At 44.0% G+C, this 17,019-nt stretch overlaps 1 protein-coding gene across 6 annotated transcripts in view; it reads left to right on the forward strand.

Annotated features, from left to right (window-relative positions):
• Window positions 1-17,019, forward strand: part of LPCAT1 (lysophosphatidylcholine acyltransferase 1) — a 114,332-nt gene that overhangs the window by 57,356 nt on the left and 39,957 nt on the right. For all 6 annotated transcript variants that reach the window (XM_056520925.1, XM_056520926.1, XM_056520931.1 and 3 more), the window contains exon 2: window positions 1,472-1,614. In XM_056520925.1, the coding sequence (XP_056376900.1) occupies window positions 1,472-1,614 (143 nt within the window). The remainder of the gene's footprint in view (window positions 1-1,471; window positions 1,615-17,019) is intronic.

Here is a 17,019-nt window from a genome sequence, read left to right on the forward strand (position 1 = left end):
TATATATAATATGCGCCTTACCACGTTATTTATAGTAACATTTTATAACCGTTTGCCCAAAACATTTAGGCTTTGATATATTTAAAAAAAACCAAAAAAAAACATAGCTTTCTTCATCCAGAAACAGCACCACTCTGGTCAGTAGGCTATATCTGGTTTAGCAGCTCAACTCCATTGCTTAAAGGGTTACTCTGCCCGTAGACATCTTATCCTCTAAGGATAGGGGATAAGATGTATGATCGTGGAGGTCCCGCCGCTGGAGACTCCCGCGATCTCTCCTGCAGCCCCTAGTCATCTGCAGCAGGGAGCCAAAGTTTGCTCTGTGCCTGATGACTTACAATACAGGGGCCGGAGCATTGTGATGTCATAGCTCCGCCCCCTTGTGACGTCACGGCCCGCCCCTCAATACAAGTCTATGGGAGGGGGTGTGGCGGCCATCAGGCCCCCCCATACACTTGCATTAAGGGGGCGGACCATGATGTCATGAGGGGGCGGAGCTGTGACATCACAATGCTCCGGCCCTTGTATCGCCCGTCATTATGCACAGAGCGAGTTTGCTCTGTGCAGTGATGAAAGCGGGGTGCCGCAGCTGAGATCCCGGGGGTCCACAGTGGCAGGACCTCCACGATCATACATTTTATCTTCTATCCTTTGGATAGGGGATAAGATGTCTAGGGGCGGAGTACCCCTTTAAAGGGAATCTGTCATCTCCATACAGACCCCAATAGAGTATAGATAGATATAACTAAATATGCCTTTGCTGTCATCAGTTGGAGAGGCAGTTCTGGTGTGGCACCACCTCTCGCTGACAAAGTGTGAAACAAAAGAGCATTTTTCTGAAGTGATAAAGTGCCATCACGGACAGCAAGGGCAAAGTTAGTTGTATCTATCTATACAGTTCTTGAGATGTCCTTCTTTACCCGAAAAATGTGGGTTCATAGTTTGTCTGTCTGACAGTCCAGGGAATCAGTCAGATGGGCACGAACTTAATTCTCAGGATAGAAGTAAATATCAGGTTATGGGCAGAATTTTACAGGCACGGGTGTGAATGTTGTGCATGCCTAATACACACGCCCTGACTGTATAATCCCACCCATAATCCTAGAGTCACTCCCATTATTAAAATTAACACCCATCTGACTGTTTTTCGGAATTGTCAAACTATAAACCCATTTATGTAGGAAACCTAAAGGGATATCCATAAAACGGTAAAAGGGTGTGTTATAAGGACATCCTAAACTATTTAATGATGATGCAAATTTTTTTGAGGGGGTTGGCCAAAGGTTGAGGTTGATTGTAATACAAGACACAGCCTAAAGACCAGAGTGGCATTGTTTATGTTAAAAGCTGCCATGTCTTTAACATCATACAGTCCCTTTAATTTCCAGTGCAGGATTTTCTGCAGCAGTAGAGTATTTTTTAGCAAAAAACTAAATTTATTAAAAAATGTTATTCACTTTATGTTTTGCAGATCGCCTTCATGACATTGACTCTCTTCCCCATCCGTCTGTTTTTTGCTGCTTTCATGATGCTCCTGGCCTGGCCGTTTGCTTTCGTTGCTGCTATTGGTCGTACGGGAAAAGAGCTTGAACAGCCCATGTCCTGGTGGATGAAGTGAGTTTCATTTAATAATCTGATCTTACAGTAAATAAATGTTTGGAAGGTTACATTTAAAGGAGTAGTGCAGTAAAATATAACTTATCCCCTATCCAAAGGGACCGCCGGAACCCCCCCACGATCTCCTGAACAGTGCCCCGGCAGTCTGCTGATAGCGGCCGTTCCGTCCCCCGCAGGAAGCCGCGTCCAACACGTCCCCTCATGTAACTCTATGGAATACATGGAAGGGGCGTGTGCGCTGCTGCTCCGTGCAGGGGTTGGCACGCTCCCTTCCAGCAGACTGCAAGGGCCCCATACAATAGACTACCATGGCTAAACCCTGTAGCCGCCAGAAATTTACAGATATATAAATTGTATGTTCCTTGTTAAAGAGAGCACCCACCTCTATATGCATATTGTAAGTAGTTTCACCTTTAGACAGAAGTCATGTGGTTTATATGCTTTCTACACTATGCACATAATAAAATTGAAATACTGTAAACTGCAGCAAAAAATGACAGCAATTTCTAACATAACCTTAACTAAAGAATCCTGAAACCTTTTCTTCAAGTTTACAACTGCAATACAATATAGAAAGTCATAAGACCAGAATTGTTAATGCACTATTAGTCTATGCTGATGGCTAATGTAGGACATGGAGCCATTTCAGGCCTATACTACTGTAGGTTAATGCAGCCTCACAGCAAGGAAGCATTGACACATTGTCGGAGGGGAATGTCACTTAACCAGAGTTGGGAGTGTTTAGACCGGAATGGGCAGTGTTAGTAATGGCATCACGGTTTAAGAATTCTGCATGCCCATGCTGGCAGCTTGAGATAGGCTACCTGCATGCAATGATGTAATAGATACTGGTAAATACCAGTGATAGGTTTCCTTCCATAGTGAGGGATATATACTGTACTTTTCTATGACTGTCTGATAATCCAGAATATCAAATACCTGTATTTATCGGCATGTAACACACACTGGCGTATAACACGCACCCCCATTTTAACAGGGAAAATTAAGTAAAAAAAATAAAATGTAAAATAAATGACTTTGACTAGATGCCACATCATCCCCCCCAACTTCGTTTTCTTTGGCACCTCAGTTTGGTCCCGTCCCCTCCAGTGTCACATCATTCCTTCCCTTTTATCAGTCCCTGTGCCACATTTACCCCTCTCATCGCCACCCCCCATGTCTCATCATTTCCCCCTGTCATAGACCACCACTAGCCATACAGACATTAAGCATTTAGTGCCTCCCCCCACCATCATTTCCCCCTGTTTCATCATGTCCCCCATCATTCCCCCTTCATCATTTCCCCCATCATTCCCCCCCCTCATCATTTCCCCCTGTCTCATCATCCCCCCACCCTGTCTCATCATGTCCCCGTCATTCCCCCCTCATCATCCCCCCCCAAACCTGTCTCATCATGCCCCCATCATCTTCCCCCTCATCATTTCCCCCTGTCTCATCATCCCCCATCATGTTCCTCCTCCAGTGGTCTTCCACCTGCGGATCTCCAGATGTTGCAAAACTACAACTCCCAGCATGCCCGGACAGCCGTTTCCTTACCTGGCTGCTCTTCGGCTGTCTTATGGGCTGCGGTCAGTGAAGCAGATGAGTGACGTCCTCTCCCGGCTCCTCTGCTCGGCATCAGGGATGTCACTTTTTGGCAGCGACTACAGGAAATGAAAAGTGACGTCACTGATGCCGCGCAGAGAAGCCGGGAGAGGACGTCACTCATCTGCTTCACTGACAGCAGCCCACAAGACCCCCCACCTGACCTGCGGAAGCGCAGCCAGGTAAGGGGGGGGGAAAAAAAAAAAAACTATAAAAAGCAGAAAAGGGAGAATGATGAGGGAGGGGGAGGGAGGTAAAATGAAAAGTAAAACTGTCACTTGTTTTCTCCCGCACTATCCACAGGTACTGGTGAATAGTGCGGGAGATGCTGATTAAAATGTTGGACAGATCCGGACAATGTTGGGCTCATTTTAATCAGCGTCTCAACAAGTGACAGTTTTCCAGAGCAGGGAGGAGACTCCGCTGGTGACTGATTTAAAGTGGCCGCGCTGCTAATACTTAACAAGCAGCCGCTGCTGCGGCCGCTTTAAATGAGTGACCAGAACATTTATCGGCGTATAACACGCAGGCAGACTTTTTGCCTTAAATTAAAGTTTTAAAAGTGCGTGTTATACGCTGATAAATACGGTAATCCACGCCCTTTGTTTCTGTATAAATATTCTACAATATCTTAAAAGCAAGGCTCCTGTGCCTCATCCAAATGATGCAGCACGTCTCACACTTTGCAGTAGGTTTTGTTCCACACCTCTCCCCCTTGGTAACGCTTACTCATTCATAGCAAAGATATGTGTGTCTGATGCTGTGGCAGCTCTAGTCTGCTGAGTTGGCTAACGGCTGTATACAAGCTCTGTGGCCTTCAAGAGAAGCAGAAAATAAGCTTGATCGCTTCTCTTTGTGACCAGAATTCCCAGGTTGATATTCTACCCGTATGTGTGTGTGTGTTCTATTTTACTAGTTCTTTCTAATACCAGTGCACCTTGATTTTGCTCCCACTTTCCAAGCATGGAGTCTTTCAAGGTTGAAAAGTTTTTGAAAGAAATTGGCTCTGGCAGACATGTATACTTTGAAGTAAGCAGATCACAGACTGTAAAACACTGCAGAATATGTCCTGTATGTTGAGCGCTTACTTCCCTTGAGCATTGCTCTGAGATGTCAGGCAGTGAAAATCCGACACAAGATTTGAAGTCAAAGACTATAGATTCAAGGTCCAGATAGGAATTTCTGAGCAATGCTGAAAAAGTTTGTGTGACTGTAGTTTTGGAAATTGGTGGAACTTTCAGTTTATTGGCTCCAGCAATGTTCTGAAATTTCTCTATTATGTGTTAGATAAATTCTTCCCTTATAGGTTGTCTGATTGCCCGCCCTTTTAAAGGGGTTATTCAGAATTAGAATGAACATAGCTCCTTTTTTTCCAGAAACAGCGCCACTCTTGTTCTTGGTTTGTGTGAGGTATTGTAGCTCTGTTGCATTGAAGTGAACGCTATCTAGTTGTAATATCACACACAACCTGAAGATAACCCCTTTAAGGCCTGTGAGGTGGGGGGGGGGGGGGGGGGGGGGAGAGTGTGTCGTCCTGCATCAGACCTACCCCCATAGCAGGAGCCACAGTTAAGAATGGCACCCACTTTGGAGGCCTCTGAATGACTGTCTACCATGGCTATCCATTTATTAGACTCTGTAATAGTCATGCTTCCTTTTCCTTGAAGTGGCTGTGATATTAGATCACTTCTTTCATTTGTAAAAAAAAATGCCTCTAAACAATTAAAGAAGCAATCGGATTGGTTTCTATGGGCAACTGTTCCACTCTTTTCCGCTGCACAGATTTTGATATATCCTCTTCATAAAGCTTGTTCAGATGGGTCATCCCCTTTTAAACTCCGCTGCTCAGCATTTGGAACACACTGTTCCGAACACTGGAGCCGGCATCGGGAGCTCGTGACGTCATAGCACCACCCCCTCATGACGTCACACCACGACCCCTCAATGTAAGTCTAAGTCTCCTCTAGACTTGCATTGAGGGGGCAAGGCCCGACATTATGAGGGGGCGGGGCTATGATGTCACGAGCTCCCGGCGTCTGCTCCATGCTGAGCAGCGGAGTACCCCTTTAAAGGAGTACCCCTGTGTCCAACCCCCAAAAATTGTCAGTAGGCGTGCATGCCATCAAGGGGTGTGTATTAGACATACCCGCCCCTCAATGTAACACATTCACACACCCTGACTGTATAATCCCACCCATCACCTGAACCGTGAAACAGTAAAAACTAAACTATTTACTGATACCGCAATCTCAGATTTTTGGGTTTTCGCCGTATAAGACACACTTTTTCTTCCCCAAAACTGGGGGAGAAAAGTTGATGCGTCTAATATACACCTATCGCAGCGGTCCCTGTGGCCATCAACGGCCGGGACCCGCGGCTAATATGGGACATCACCGATCGCGGTGATGCCCTGTATTAACCCTTCAGACGCAGCGATCAAAGCTGACCTCCGCGTCTGAATCGAAAGTGACACTAACCCGGCTGCTCAGTCGGGCTGTTCGGGACAGCCGCTGTGAAATCGCGGCATCCCTAAGAGCTTACAGGACACCGGGAGGGACCTTACCTGCCTCCTCTGTGTCTGCTCCAGGCCGGGTTCCCCTGCATGGCCGGCGCTCTCATCACGTTGTCACGCATGCTGTCCCGTCATCGAATAGGAGCGGCGTGCGTAGCGACGTGATGACTGCGACAGATTGGATCCCGGGGAAGAAGACGTCCGGAGCATCGGGGACACCACGGGACGACGATGGAGCGACATCCAGGGCAGCAGGGATGAGCGGTGACGGGAACACGTGAGTATTACCTCCGTCAGTGGTCTTTTAACCTGCGGACCTCCAGATGTTGCAAAACTACAACTCCCAGCATGCCCGGATAGCCAACGGCTGTCCAGGCATGCTGGGAGTTGTAGTTATGCAACATCTGGAGGTCCGCAGGTTGAAGATAACTGTTGGGTTCAGAATCTTTTTTTTCCTAGATTTTGCACCTTTTAAAATTGGGTGCGTCTTATATGCCGGTGCGTCCTATAGGGCGAAAAATACGGTAACAACTAAATGCAACCGTCCGTGTTCTTGGTAGTTGCTATTCTTCTTTCCTTAGACCTGATTGGGATATAGATGCTTTGTTATACAGAACTAAATTCCCTCTTGCCCGCTGTCTCTTCTGCCCTGCCGGTGTAAGTTCCACTCTTTGTAGTTTTGCCATTTTTTTTCATGAACCAATGAAGTTGGAATGTAAAGTGCTAGAAGTCTCCAATGGATATGAGAAAATGTACAGAATGTGGAAATGTGGAAGAAGAGAAGTTACATGAAAAATGTTAAATCTGTTATTCACAGGACATGTGACTAGACTACTATCCCGGTATGATGATTATAGTTAAATCATGTTTGAATGAGAATACCTTTTAAAGGAGTTCTGTAGTGAAAAATAACTTATCCCCTATCCAAAGTATAGGGGATAAGTTATAGAACGTGGGGGGTCCGAACACTGGGACCCCTCGCAGTCTCCTGAACGGGACCCCGGCAGTCTGCTGGAAGTGGCCGTCTGACCCCCACACGGAGTGCCGGCTAACATGCCCCCTCCATTTATCACATAGAGCTAAATGGAGGGGGTGTCTGCCGCGGCTTCCTGCGGGGGTCGGGAACGGCGACTTCTGGCAGATTGCCAGCGACCCCGCGATCTATAACTTATCCCCTATCCTTAGGATAGAGGAGAAGTTATATTTTGCCGCACTACTCCTTTTAAAATGAATAAATTATTAGTAATGCTGAGTCTTCTCCCACAAATATATATTTATTCTGCTCAGCATTTTGCTGTGTGTTTAGTGCAGTGGATGGTTCTTATCATTAACCAACTGCTATTTCTCTATGCCCACTCATAGGGGAACACGGTCAGTCACTCAGTAGGCCCACCCCCTGGACTCCTAAGCCCAGAATGACCAAAATGTAAATAAGATTCAGTATAATCAGCGATTTATCCCACAAATTCATATATCAATTTGATGGGTTCCCATTATTATTTTTAGAAACTGTTTTTCAGTAGTAAGTGAAGTAGCTCTTTGCTTACTATTGAGACTTCTTGACGTGTGTATTAAGTAAATACCTGTATTCCCATAAGGTAATAGGAAAACACATTTTCTTAGTACTCTATTTTGATCTATTCCTCTATTATTCATCCTCAAAAGGTCGAAATAAGTTGACAACTGGGTGTTAACATTTCACTGCAGAACACTCTGTCAACTTAACTCGAATCACTACTGCAGTCTCAGAATTATACATCCCCTTCATGACAGACCTTTTAAAGAGGTACTCCGCCCCTAGACATCATATCCCCTATCCAAAGATGTCTGATCTCTGTGGCCTGTCACCCCGGCGTTCTTAACATTCATGTTCAGAATGCTGGCTGTGCTAGGCTTCGAGCAGCCATGTTCGTCATGCCCCCTTCTATTAATGTCTATGGGAGAAATATGGAGGGGGCATGACTGCTGTGGTCGCTCGGAATCTGGCACAGAGCGGAGTTTGCTCCCTGCATGCTGATTACAGGGGTGCCAGACGGAGATTGTGGGGAGTCCCAGTGGCTGGGCCCCCTGTGAGAAGACATCTTGTCCCCTATCCTTGCATAAGGGAAAAGATGTTTAGGGGCAGAGTACCCCTTTAAAGGAAACCTTTCATGTCTCTTGGGCCCCATAAAGCCTCCCAGTACCTTGTAGGTGTTACTCTTCCTCAGTGCCTACTGGCAGGGAGTGGTGATTTATAGTTTTTTTTTTTATAGCTATAGTGCAGCATCAGAGGAGTCTTACAGCACATTGTCCAAATGTTTTATCCTAATACAACATTCAGAGGTTGTGCCCATAACACTTCTCTGATGCCCACACTATGGTTAAAACAAAATAAAAATTAAGAAAACTTTAATCTCCCCACTGCCTGGTAAGTAGGCACTGGGGTAGAGCCCCAGCACATGTAGTCACGCCGCCCCTGCCCCCCTCCCAGGCACTCACACCTGATGGACACGCTGAGTGTCATCCAAAAACCTAGCAAGTCCAGGTATTTTTATTTTTTATATATTTTTTTTATCTCTAGCACACCTGATGCAACTAATAAATCCATTGATGTTTGAGACAACCGCTGATATTTGCAGATGTAATGTGTGCTCTTATGAGGGGGGTTGAATATTTCTGAGACTGCAGCAGTCCGTAAAAGTAGCATTTTTTTTTGGTGCATTTGGAGAAAACACTTGTAAAGCCACAAGTATGTGTGTAAAGTTCACATCTGCACTGTTAAGGGCCTCCATTACAGATACAGAGCTGTGGCATAACGGACATCAATGGATCCCAAAAGACCCCATTGACTTCAATGGTTTCTGTGTGGTGTCCATAATTTCGCTGTATCCTAATGGAAAAAAAATGCACGCAACTTCTTTTTTTTTTTTTTTTTTAATCTTATTTAAATGTAATCTCCGACTCCGATGAGGACACAGATGTAAGGGAAGCCTTATATTAGTTGTGTTGAGCTGTTTACATTGTTCATTTCATTGTTTCTTTGCAAACAGCCGAAAGCTGTGTAAAATGTAGCAAGTAAACTGAATTTGTATTAAAATTTATTTTAATTTCTTCTGTAGAGATGTAGTGGATCATAAAGTTATTTATGTAGGCCAGATGCTGAACAGATCAATTGGACTTGTTTATTTGACCGTAATGGTTACAATGATTATTAATACCCACTTAGGCCCCTTTCACACTATAAAATTAATCCGTTAAAAGATCCGTTATAAACGTCAATTAGAAAAGCTTTAAAAAAGGATGTTAAATGTCCGTTACAAAATCCCATTAAAGTCTATGGGATTTTTTGATTATCCGTTATGACCCATTATAGTCCGTCATGACTAACGGACGTTAGTTGTGACGGAAGAATTAACGGAACATGCACTAATTTTTCTTCCGTCACAAGAAACGGATAAATTAACGGACGTTATTTTTAACATTAAAGTTTATGGCAAACGGATGAGCCTTTATGTCATCCGTTTGCACCTGTTTTATTATATTGTTTATTACTTCTGAGCATGCTCAGAAGAGGTGACATCAGCAGACTCCTGCAGTGCTGAGAGACTACTACTACTACTCCCATCATGGAACAGACTTGTTTCCATGATGGGAGTAGTAATTCCCTGGCTGCGGGAGTCTGCAGACACCGCAGCACTATATGTGAAAAACATTTTAGCAGCAGCATCGCCCCCCCAGCGCATGTATAATATACCCTCTGCAGCGCATCTATATACATATGCCACCGCAGCGCTATATGTGAAAAGCATTTTAGCAGCAGCAGCAGCATCGGCCCCCCCAGCGCATGTATAATATACCCTCTGCAGCGCATCTATATACATATGCCACCGCAGCGCTATATGTGAAAAGCATTCTGTCAGCAGTATCGGACGGCTTTTCATACATAGCGCTGTGGCGGCATATGTATATAGATAACGCCATATGTCTGCCCCGCAGTGCATCCATATACATATACCCCTGCAGCGCTATGAATGAAAAGTATTTCTATTATCAGCGCATAGTGCCAGCAGCCGGCTGCTGGCACTATGCGCTGCTAATAGATATATCCCTGCAGCACTATGAATGGAAAGTATATGTATGTAGATGCGCTGGGGGGGCAGACATATAGCGTTATCTGCCCCCCACAGTGCATCTATATACATATGCCGCCGCAGCGCTATGTATGAAAAGCATTTCTATCAGCAGCATTGGGCCGGCCGATGCTGCTGCTAGAATGCTTTTCACAATTTAGCGCTGCGGTGGCATATGTATATAGCTGCGCTGCTGAGGGTTTATTATACATGCGCTGCGGGGGTATATATTTTCATAAATGTGCCGGTGGGGTCATATGTTTATTAATGCACTGCAGGGGGCATATTATAAATGCTCTGGGGGGCTAGATATATAGGCTATATGTCTGCCCCCCCCCCCCCCTGCAGCGCTATATATCTTGCCCCCCCACAACGCTTTTAATATAGATATGGACCCGCTACCCCCCCCCCCCCCCCCATGCTTCTCACAATGTTCATTTTCAAATCCCCCGGCAGGAGCCCTGATTGGCTCCTCAGTACCGGCCATTCAGGGCTCCCCACGGGGCATTTATAAATGAAAGTTACACGATACATCGCAGGGTTGTGGACCATGCCACCCGCTCCCCTGCTTAATAAGTTCTGATCGCATCGGGTCTCAGAAGTGAAACCGTCCATGATCAGGGTAGTAGTACAAACACTAATGTAGCCTCTCTAGCTGTCCGCAGACTCCCGCAGCCAGGGAATTACTACTCCCATCATGGAAAGAAGTCTGTTCCATGATGGAATTAGTAGTAGTCCCGGCTGTGTGAGTCTGTAGGCAGAAGTGTTATGGCCATACATGAGGGATGTTATGAATATTTATTGATCCGTTAGCACCAGTTACTTCCGTTATTATACATCCCTTTTTTACACAGAAAATGGACATTTATTAACTGATGAATGCTCATAGTGTGAAAGGAGCCTAACATTCACTGTTGGGCTAGAGCAAAAATCTCTATAGAATGACCCAGCACTCCTGATTCTTCTGAAGGCGAAAGTAGATTCATGTATTGTATCATCCTGTTGAACCGCAGCCAAAAGTTAATACGACAATTTATACTGTATGGTGTCTACGATAAGGCTGACTCTGTTATCTGCTGTAATGCATAGTTCTTCTAGATCTACCACCTCTTACTTTTTGCTATAGTACACAATGGCTTGCAGCCAATAAAAAAAATCATGTAGTTGTATTATTGCTGCAGCTTTGGTCCAGACCGCTACTTCTGATTTTTGGAGAGAAAAATCCTCTAAATAGGGCTGTGTTTACATACTGCGATTTTATGTTGGGTCTAATTCTTTCTGACCACATCTAGAGGTTATCGCTGCACATAAATCCTCGGAAGCAATCATCACTGTAATTTAGTAATCAGATTGTTCGCAGATGCCATGCACTGTCAAAATAAAGTTTTCAGCTCCAAAAATAAGGAAAAGAGCGCTGCCTGACTAAAATCTAGGAGCTAGTAAGTAAATGGAAAACAAGGCTCCTGGCACTGACTCTGACCACCGGGGATACTGTGGGTAGATAACGCTGGAGTTACAGGTGCTGAGCAACAACAGGGGGTGCAAGGCTACTTGAAACCACAGTTCATTACGATCCAGAAAGAAAAAATGAAGCTATAGCACTCGCCCAATGTTGAGATACATGGAGGGACTTTTTTGGAACATCAAATAAGTGCAAACATCATACGGGAGACAGAAAACAGGGAGACAGAAAACAGAACGCAGCTCCTCCTGCAGCTCGTGTAGCTGCGTTCTGTTTCCCGTGCGATGTTTGCACTTATTTGATGTTCCAATAAAGTCCCTCCATGTATCTCAACATTGGGGGAGTCAAATTAAAGGGGTACTCCCGTGGAAAACTTTATTTATTTATTTTAAATCAACTGGTGCTAGAAAGTTAAACAGATTTGTAAATTATGTCTATTAGGCTGCATTCACACCACGTTTTTGCAATACAGTTCCCGTATACATTTTCTATGTGAAAACCGTATGGAACCGTATAGAAAACCGTATGCATTGACTCTCTATTGAAAACCGTATGCCAAAAGATGCATCAGGTGTGTCTGTTTTGAATCCTGTACGGTTTTGTCAGTTTTTTTTCCCCGCACCCAAAACCGTAGTCTACCGCGGTGTTTGGTCCGGGTGAAAAACTGTATTAAACCGTATATGTTGTTTTTTTTTTTTTTTTGTACAGTTTTTTTTCTTGGAATTTCAATCAAACAAGTGAAACTTTATTCAAAATGGAGTGAAAAGTTAAAAACGTATGTTTTTTTTTCTTAAAAAAACTGATGCAACCGGACATCATTTTTCAATCCGTATACGGTTATTAACTGTATACGGGTTGAAGTTTGTACACACGTTTTGATACAGTTTTTAGTCCGGTTTTGAGGAATCCGTTTTTCATCAAAAACCTGATACGGGAACTGTATTGCAAAAACGTGGTGTGAATGCACCCTTAAAAAAATCCTAATCCTTCCAGTACTTTTTAGGGGCTATATACTACAGAGGAAATGCTTATCTTTTTAGATTTCTCTCATGTCATGACCACAGTGCGCTCTGCTGACCTCTGCTGTCCATTTTAGGAACTGTCCAGAGCAGGAGAAAATCCCCATAGCAAACATATGCTCCTCTGGACAGTTCCTTAAATGGACAGCAGAGGTCAGCAGAGAGCACTGTGGTCATGACATCAGAGAAATCTAAAAAGATAAGCATTTCCTCCCCTAAAAAGTACAGGAAGGATTGAGATTTTTTAATAGAAGTAATTTACAAATCTGTTTAACTTTCTGGCACCAGTTGATTTAAAAAAAACAAAAGTTTTACGCGGGAGTACCCTTTTAATGTAACAAGACTGGCCGACGATCTGATGTGTACTGGGACCAAGTGCAGATATACTGATGTCAGAGGTGTCTGGCAGCAGCTCATTCTGTCTGTCCATTCAGAACACAGACCTGCCGGTGTATGGAAATGTCAGTAGAGCTAGCTGTTGGCAGAACTACATGTAACTTTTGATATCCTAGTCCTAATAGTGGGCTCAACCGTGATTTTGGGGATCAGTATAAAGGGTTCTTGTTTACGATAAGTATGTAAAGCAGCAGGTCCTTAATGCTGAAAGAGTTAATTTTTTGCTTAATCCCTTCTCTTGGGTTCCGTAATGTAAATGTATTTTCTAGCTCTGCACTTTTAATGGCCTCTGAGTCTCTGGAATGATAACAGGCTCCTGCAATGACTTTACTCTTGTAACCCAGCCAATACGGAGATGCTTACAATAAATTCTCCATTCTCACTAAGAGCGGTAAGCAGGGCTTGCATTTATTGCCACATGATGAGAATATTGTTCTATTATTCATTGTCAAGACAAAAATAGCATGAAATGTGTTCTGGAGCCTGGGCTTTCTGTCATACTCCAAGCATGAGTATTATTCATCATCACACTGTATCATTAGATCAGTACGCCTTTTCATGTGTGCCTTATTGTGTACAGACTTAAGATTGGCAGATGGATTTTTTTTTTATTCTTCCATATTTTTGTCACATCCCTTTCCTCAAAATGGTGTAGTACATGAAATGGCCTGTGATTTCATATACAATATAAATCCTTGCAAAAATAGAGAGTAATGGTGCTGTATTCTAGCAGATCTGCTATAGGGTCTTCTGGGTACTTTTTGGCATACAATGAATAATCAAGCAGAATTGTGGCTATTGTCATTGAAATTATGTAGTTAGTGATGTATTCAAAGAGACCTTCCTGAAAAAAATATAAATATTCAGCTATGTCCCAGAGGAAGACTCTTTGGCATTGCAAAATGACGCTTACATGGCCCCGGAATGTCCAAAGACCCATGTGTTTTTTTATTTTTTGTATACAGGTGACGCCTGTTATTGGGAATAGATGTCATATACATGCAGAGTTATTTCTTATACAGTCAAATGGTAATACCTTCACAGACATTTAACGCAAATCCCATCCACAGCTGTCTCCCTTGATCTCCAGATCTCAGTGAGATTTATTTCTTTCAATATTTATTTTATTTATACAAATGAATGGAACAAGCACCTCCTACAACTTGGGTCCTGTTAAGGAGATCCCTGCAATCAAAACACTAAACCAAGAGGAGAGTATTTGCATGAAAGGTGAAGTTGTATTAGGTCCTTTCTGCTGTTTGCTGATCTGTTTGAGGCCTACAGTTGGGTCAATGTCAGCCTATTCATGGGGAAACTTCAGAATGTGCTTTTCTCAGTGTTGTGTCACAGATTACCACCTATATGCCACCTTAACTGTAAATCTATCTGTGAGCATCCTTTATCAAGTAGTTTCTGTAATTTGGACTTTAAAACTACACAGCTAGAAACCCCTGCACACACATCTGCACAATATATTTGTGTGTACACATGCTAGAGCGCTTCAAAGTTTCTTGAAATTCAACTAAGCTGCTATAAAAGCACAATTTCAAGAGACAGTCACCAAATCTACATTTTACTTAATCCTGAGCCATACTATTCAGAGCTGTATTAATGTGACTGTATTCTTCTGAATTACTGAAAGGATTTAAAAGTTGTTTCTTGGAATCCCATTCATGGGCATTGTATGCATGAACAGCTGCTTTAACAAAAAGAGCTGTGGTTTACGAAAGGACATTGGGTTAACACTATTCAGCTACATGATACATCCCTTAGGTATTACAACACCACCCATCTTAGCCCACATTTATCATTCCTGGTAACTAGCACAGATATGGTGTAGCACCATGAGCTGTTCTGTGACTCCTAAGTTACAGAAAGAGCATAGCTTGTGGTGCTACACTGTTTACATACTGTATATACTCGAGTATAAGCCGAGGCCCCTAATTTTACCCCAAAAACCCAGGAAAAGTTATTGACTCTACTATAAGCCTAGGGTGGGAAACACATCATCCCCCCCCCCCCCCAATGTAATCATCCAGACCCCCGTCATCATCCAGACCACCGTTGCGGGCTGTCCATCTTCACCTGGGGGGGGCCTCTTCTCCGCGCTTCGGCCACGGAGTAGTGACGTTGCCTTGACGACAACGCACAGGGACATTGCGCATGAACTTCCCTGTGTGTCGTCGTCAAGGCAACGTCACTTCTCCGGGGCTGGGGCCGAAGCGCTGAGAAGAGTCCCCTCAGGTGAAGATGGACAGCCCGCAACGACAGCATAGATGGCCCGGACCAGCTCACCCTAACGTCCCGCCGAGGGGAGGTGAGTACAAAACAAAAGGGGGGGGGGGGCTGGATGATGACGACGAATGCCGCTGTGGTCTTCAACCTGCGGACCTCCAGAGGTTTCAAAACTACAATTCCCAGCATGCCCGGACAGCCATTGGCTGTCAGGGCATGCTGGGAGTTGTAGTTTTGCAACTTCTGGAGGTCCGCAGGTTGAAGACCACTGATGAAGGGATTGACGGGGTGATGACTCGATTATAAGCCAAGGGGGGGCGTTTTCAGCCCGAAAAATCGTGCTGAAAAACTCGGCTTATACTCGAGTATATACGGTAATTCCCATGCACATCTATGAGAATTACAGAAACGGCAATAAAATAACAAGCTCAGCTGTTTTTGGAATCCTGTCTACCTCTAGGTGCTGCAACCAGACCTGATGGGGCAGGGGGGCTCTGATTTAGATAAAGGTGTGACCCACACTTATCACGCATACTGGATGAATATGCTATAAATGTCTACGATAGGAATTCCTTTTTAAGAGAGAGTCTGTATCCTTTTAAAATGTATCTTTCCCTGTATGCTCTTGGTTTAATTTGTCTTTATAATATTAAAATCAAAGCCTAATAAAGTTATCTTTTTCTAGGAGCCGGTTGCTTGTAATGTGTATATCTGTCTAAAATGCGTCATCTTCTTGGCTTGTGCTGGAAGTGTAATCTTCTGCTAATTGCAAAAGCTAGAGAGGATTACTGTCAAGTTGTCGATTGGGAGTCTATCCTTACTGTGCTGTCCAGCCAGTGGCTTAGCATTGCCTGTCGGATCCTACAATGAATAAAAATATTTAGTCATTCTACAGTAATAGAACAGAAGAAAACCAACTTCTCCTACTTCATATAAGGGCTGTATCTTTAATCTACTTCTATTAGCTACCAGTAGGATTATCAATAGCGCTGAACACATGCACTGCATAGTCTCTTCACCTTGAAGTGTAGGAATATTTATGAAGAGGCGGTATTGTTGGATGGAGTGCACAGGATAATCACTACTCGGAGGCCGGAGAACATGCTATTGCTCAGAAGAGCACATTTCTCTGCATAAAAGTCTATATAGAGGAATGAACGGATCTGTGTAAGAAAGAAAAATGTGTCCCTGTAGCGGAATGTGACCCTCCATACAGGGACACCGTTTTCTGCTTTACAGCCCACTCCCCCTCACGCGCAGCCAGAGGAGCACTCCACAGCCTTTCTCTCTGCCCGCACATCTATCATACCGTACATATACCATCCGCCTGCTACATGTTCCAAGACTACAACTCACAACATGCCCTTACAATGGGGACATTCTGGGGGTTGTACTCATGGAACAGCTTGTGGATGTGCGGCACATGCGGAAGGGAGAAAGGCTTGGGAGATGTGCAGAGAAACTGTGTCCCCTTCCCCCTGAGAGATGGTAGCGGGGATGGAGTGAATGGGAGTGGGCTGTAAAGCAGAAAACGGTGTCCCTGTACAGAGGGTCACATTACACTATAGGGACTCTTGTTTTCTTCAGTGCAATGCCAGCAGCTTCCCCAGCTCACTATTGCGGTGGATCACTCCTGAAACTCCCAGTGCAATAAACAACCTGTGGCATGTTTGATTGACATGTCAAAAGTTATTAATGACAGGAACGCTTTAAGGGGTGGTTTAGGATTATTCTGCAATCTGTATATCATATTTCAGCACTTATATATTTAAAGAATAGAGCTGAGCTGCAACAAACCCTATGGATAAGAAGGGTGCTGTTTTTTTTTCTCAAATCTGGGTCACCCTTTTATATGACTCTAGCATATTAACTCTAGCAGGGAGTCAGAACAGTTGGATTGTACCTCTAAGCACTCAAAAGGGACACATTTTCATAAAACACCATTCATAAACCCTTGATAAATTCCCCTCATAAAAGGTACAAATAATACCTATATAACCTAATGCAATCACTAGGGAGTGGTGCTTCTGGTGTGAAACCTGTATCAGTAGGCACCATCAATAC

This window comes from Hyla sarda, chromosome 5 (genome assembly GCF_029499605.1).
Source record: "Hyla sarda isolate aHylSar1 chromosome 5, aHylSar1.hap1, whole genome shotgun sequence".
NCBI classification, from domain to species: domain Eukaryota; kingdom Metazoa; phylum Chordata; class Amphibia; order Anura; family Hylidae; genus Hyla; species Hyla sarda.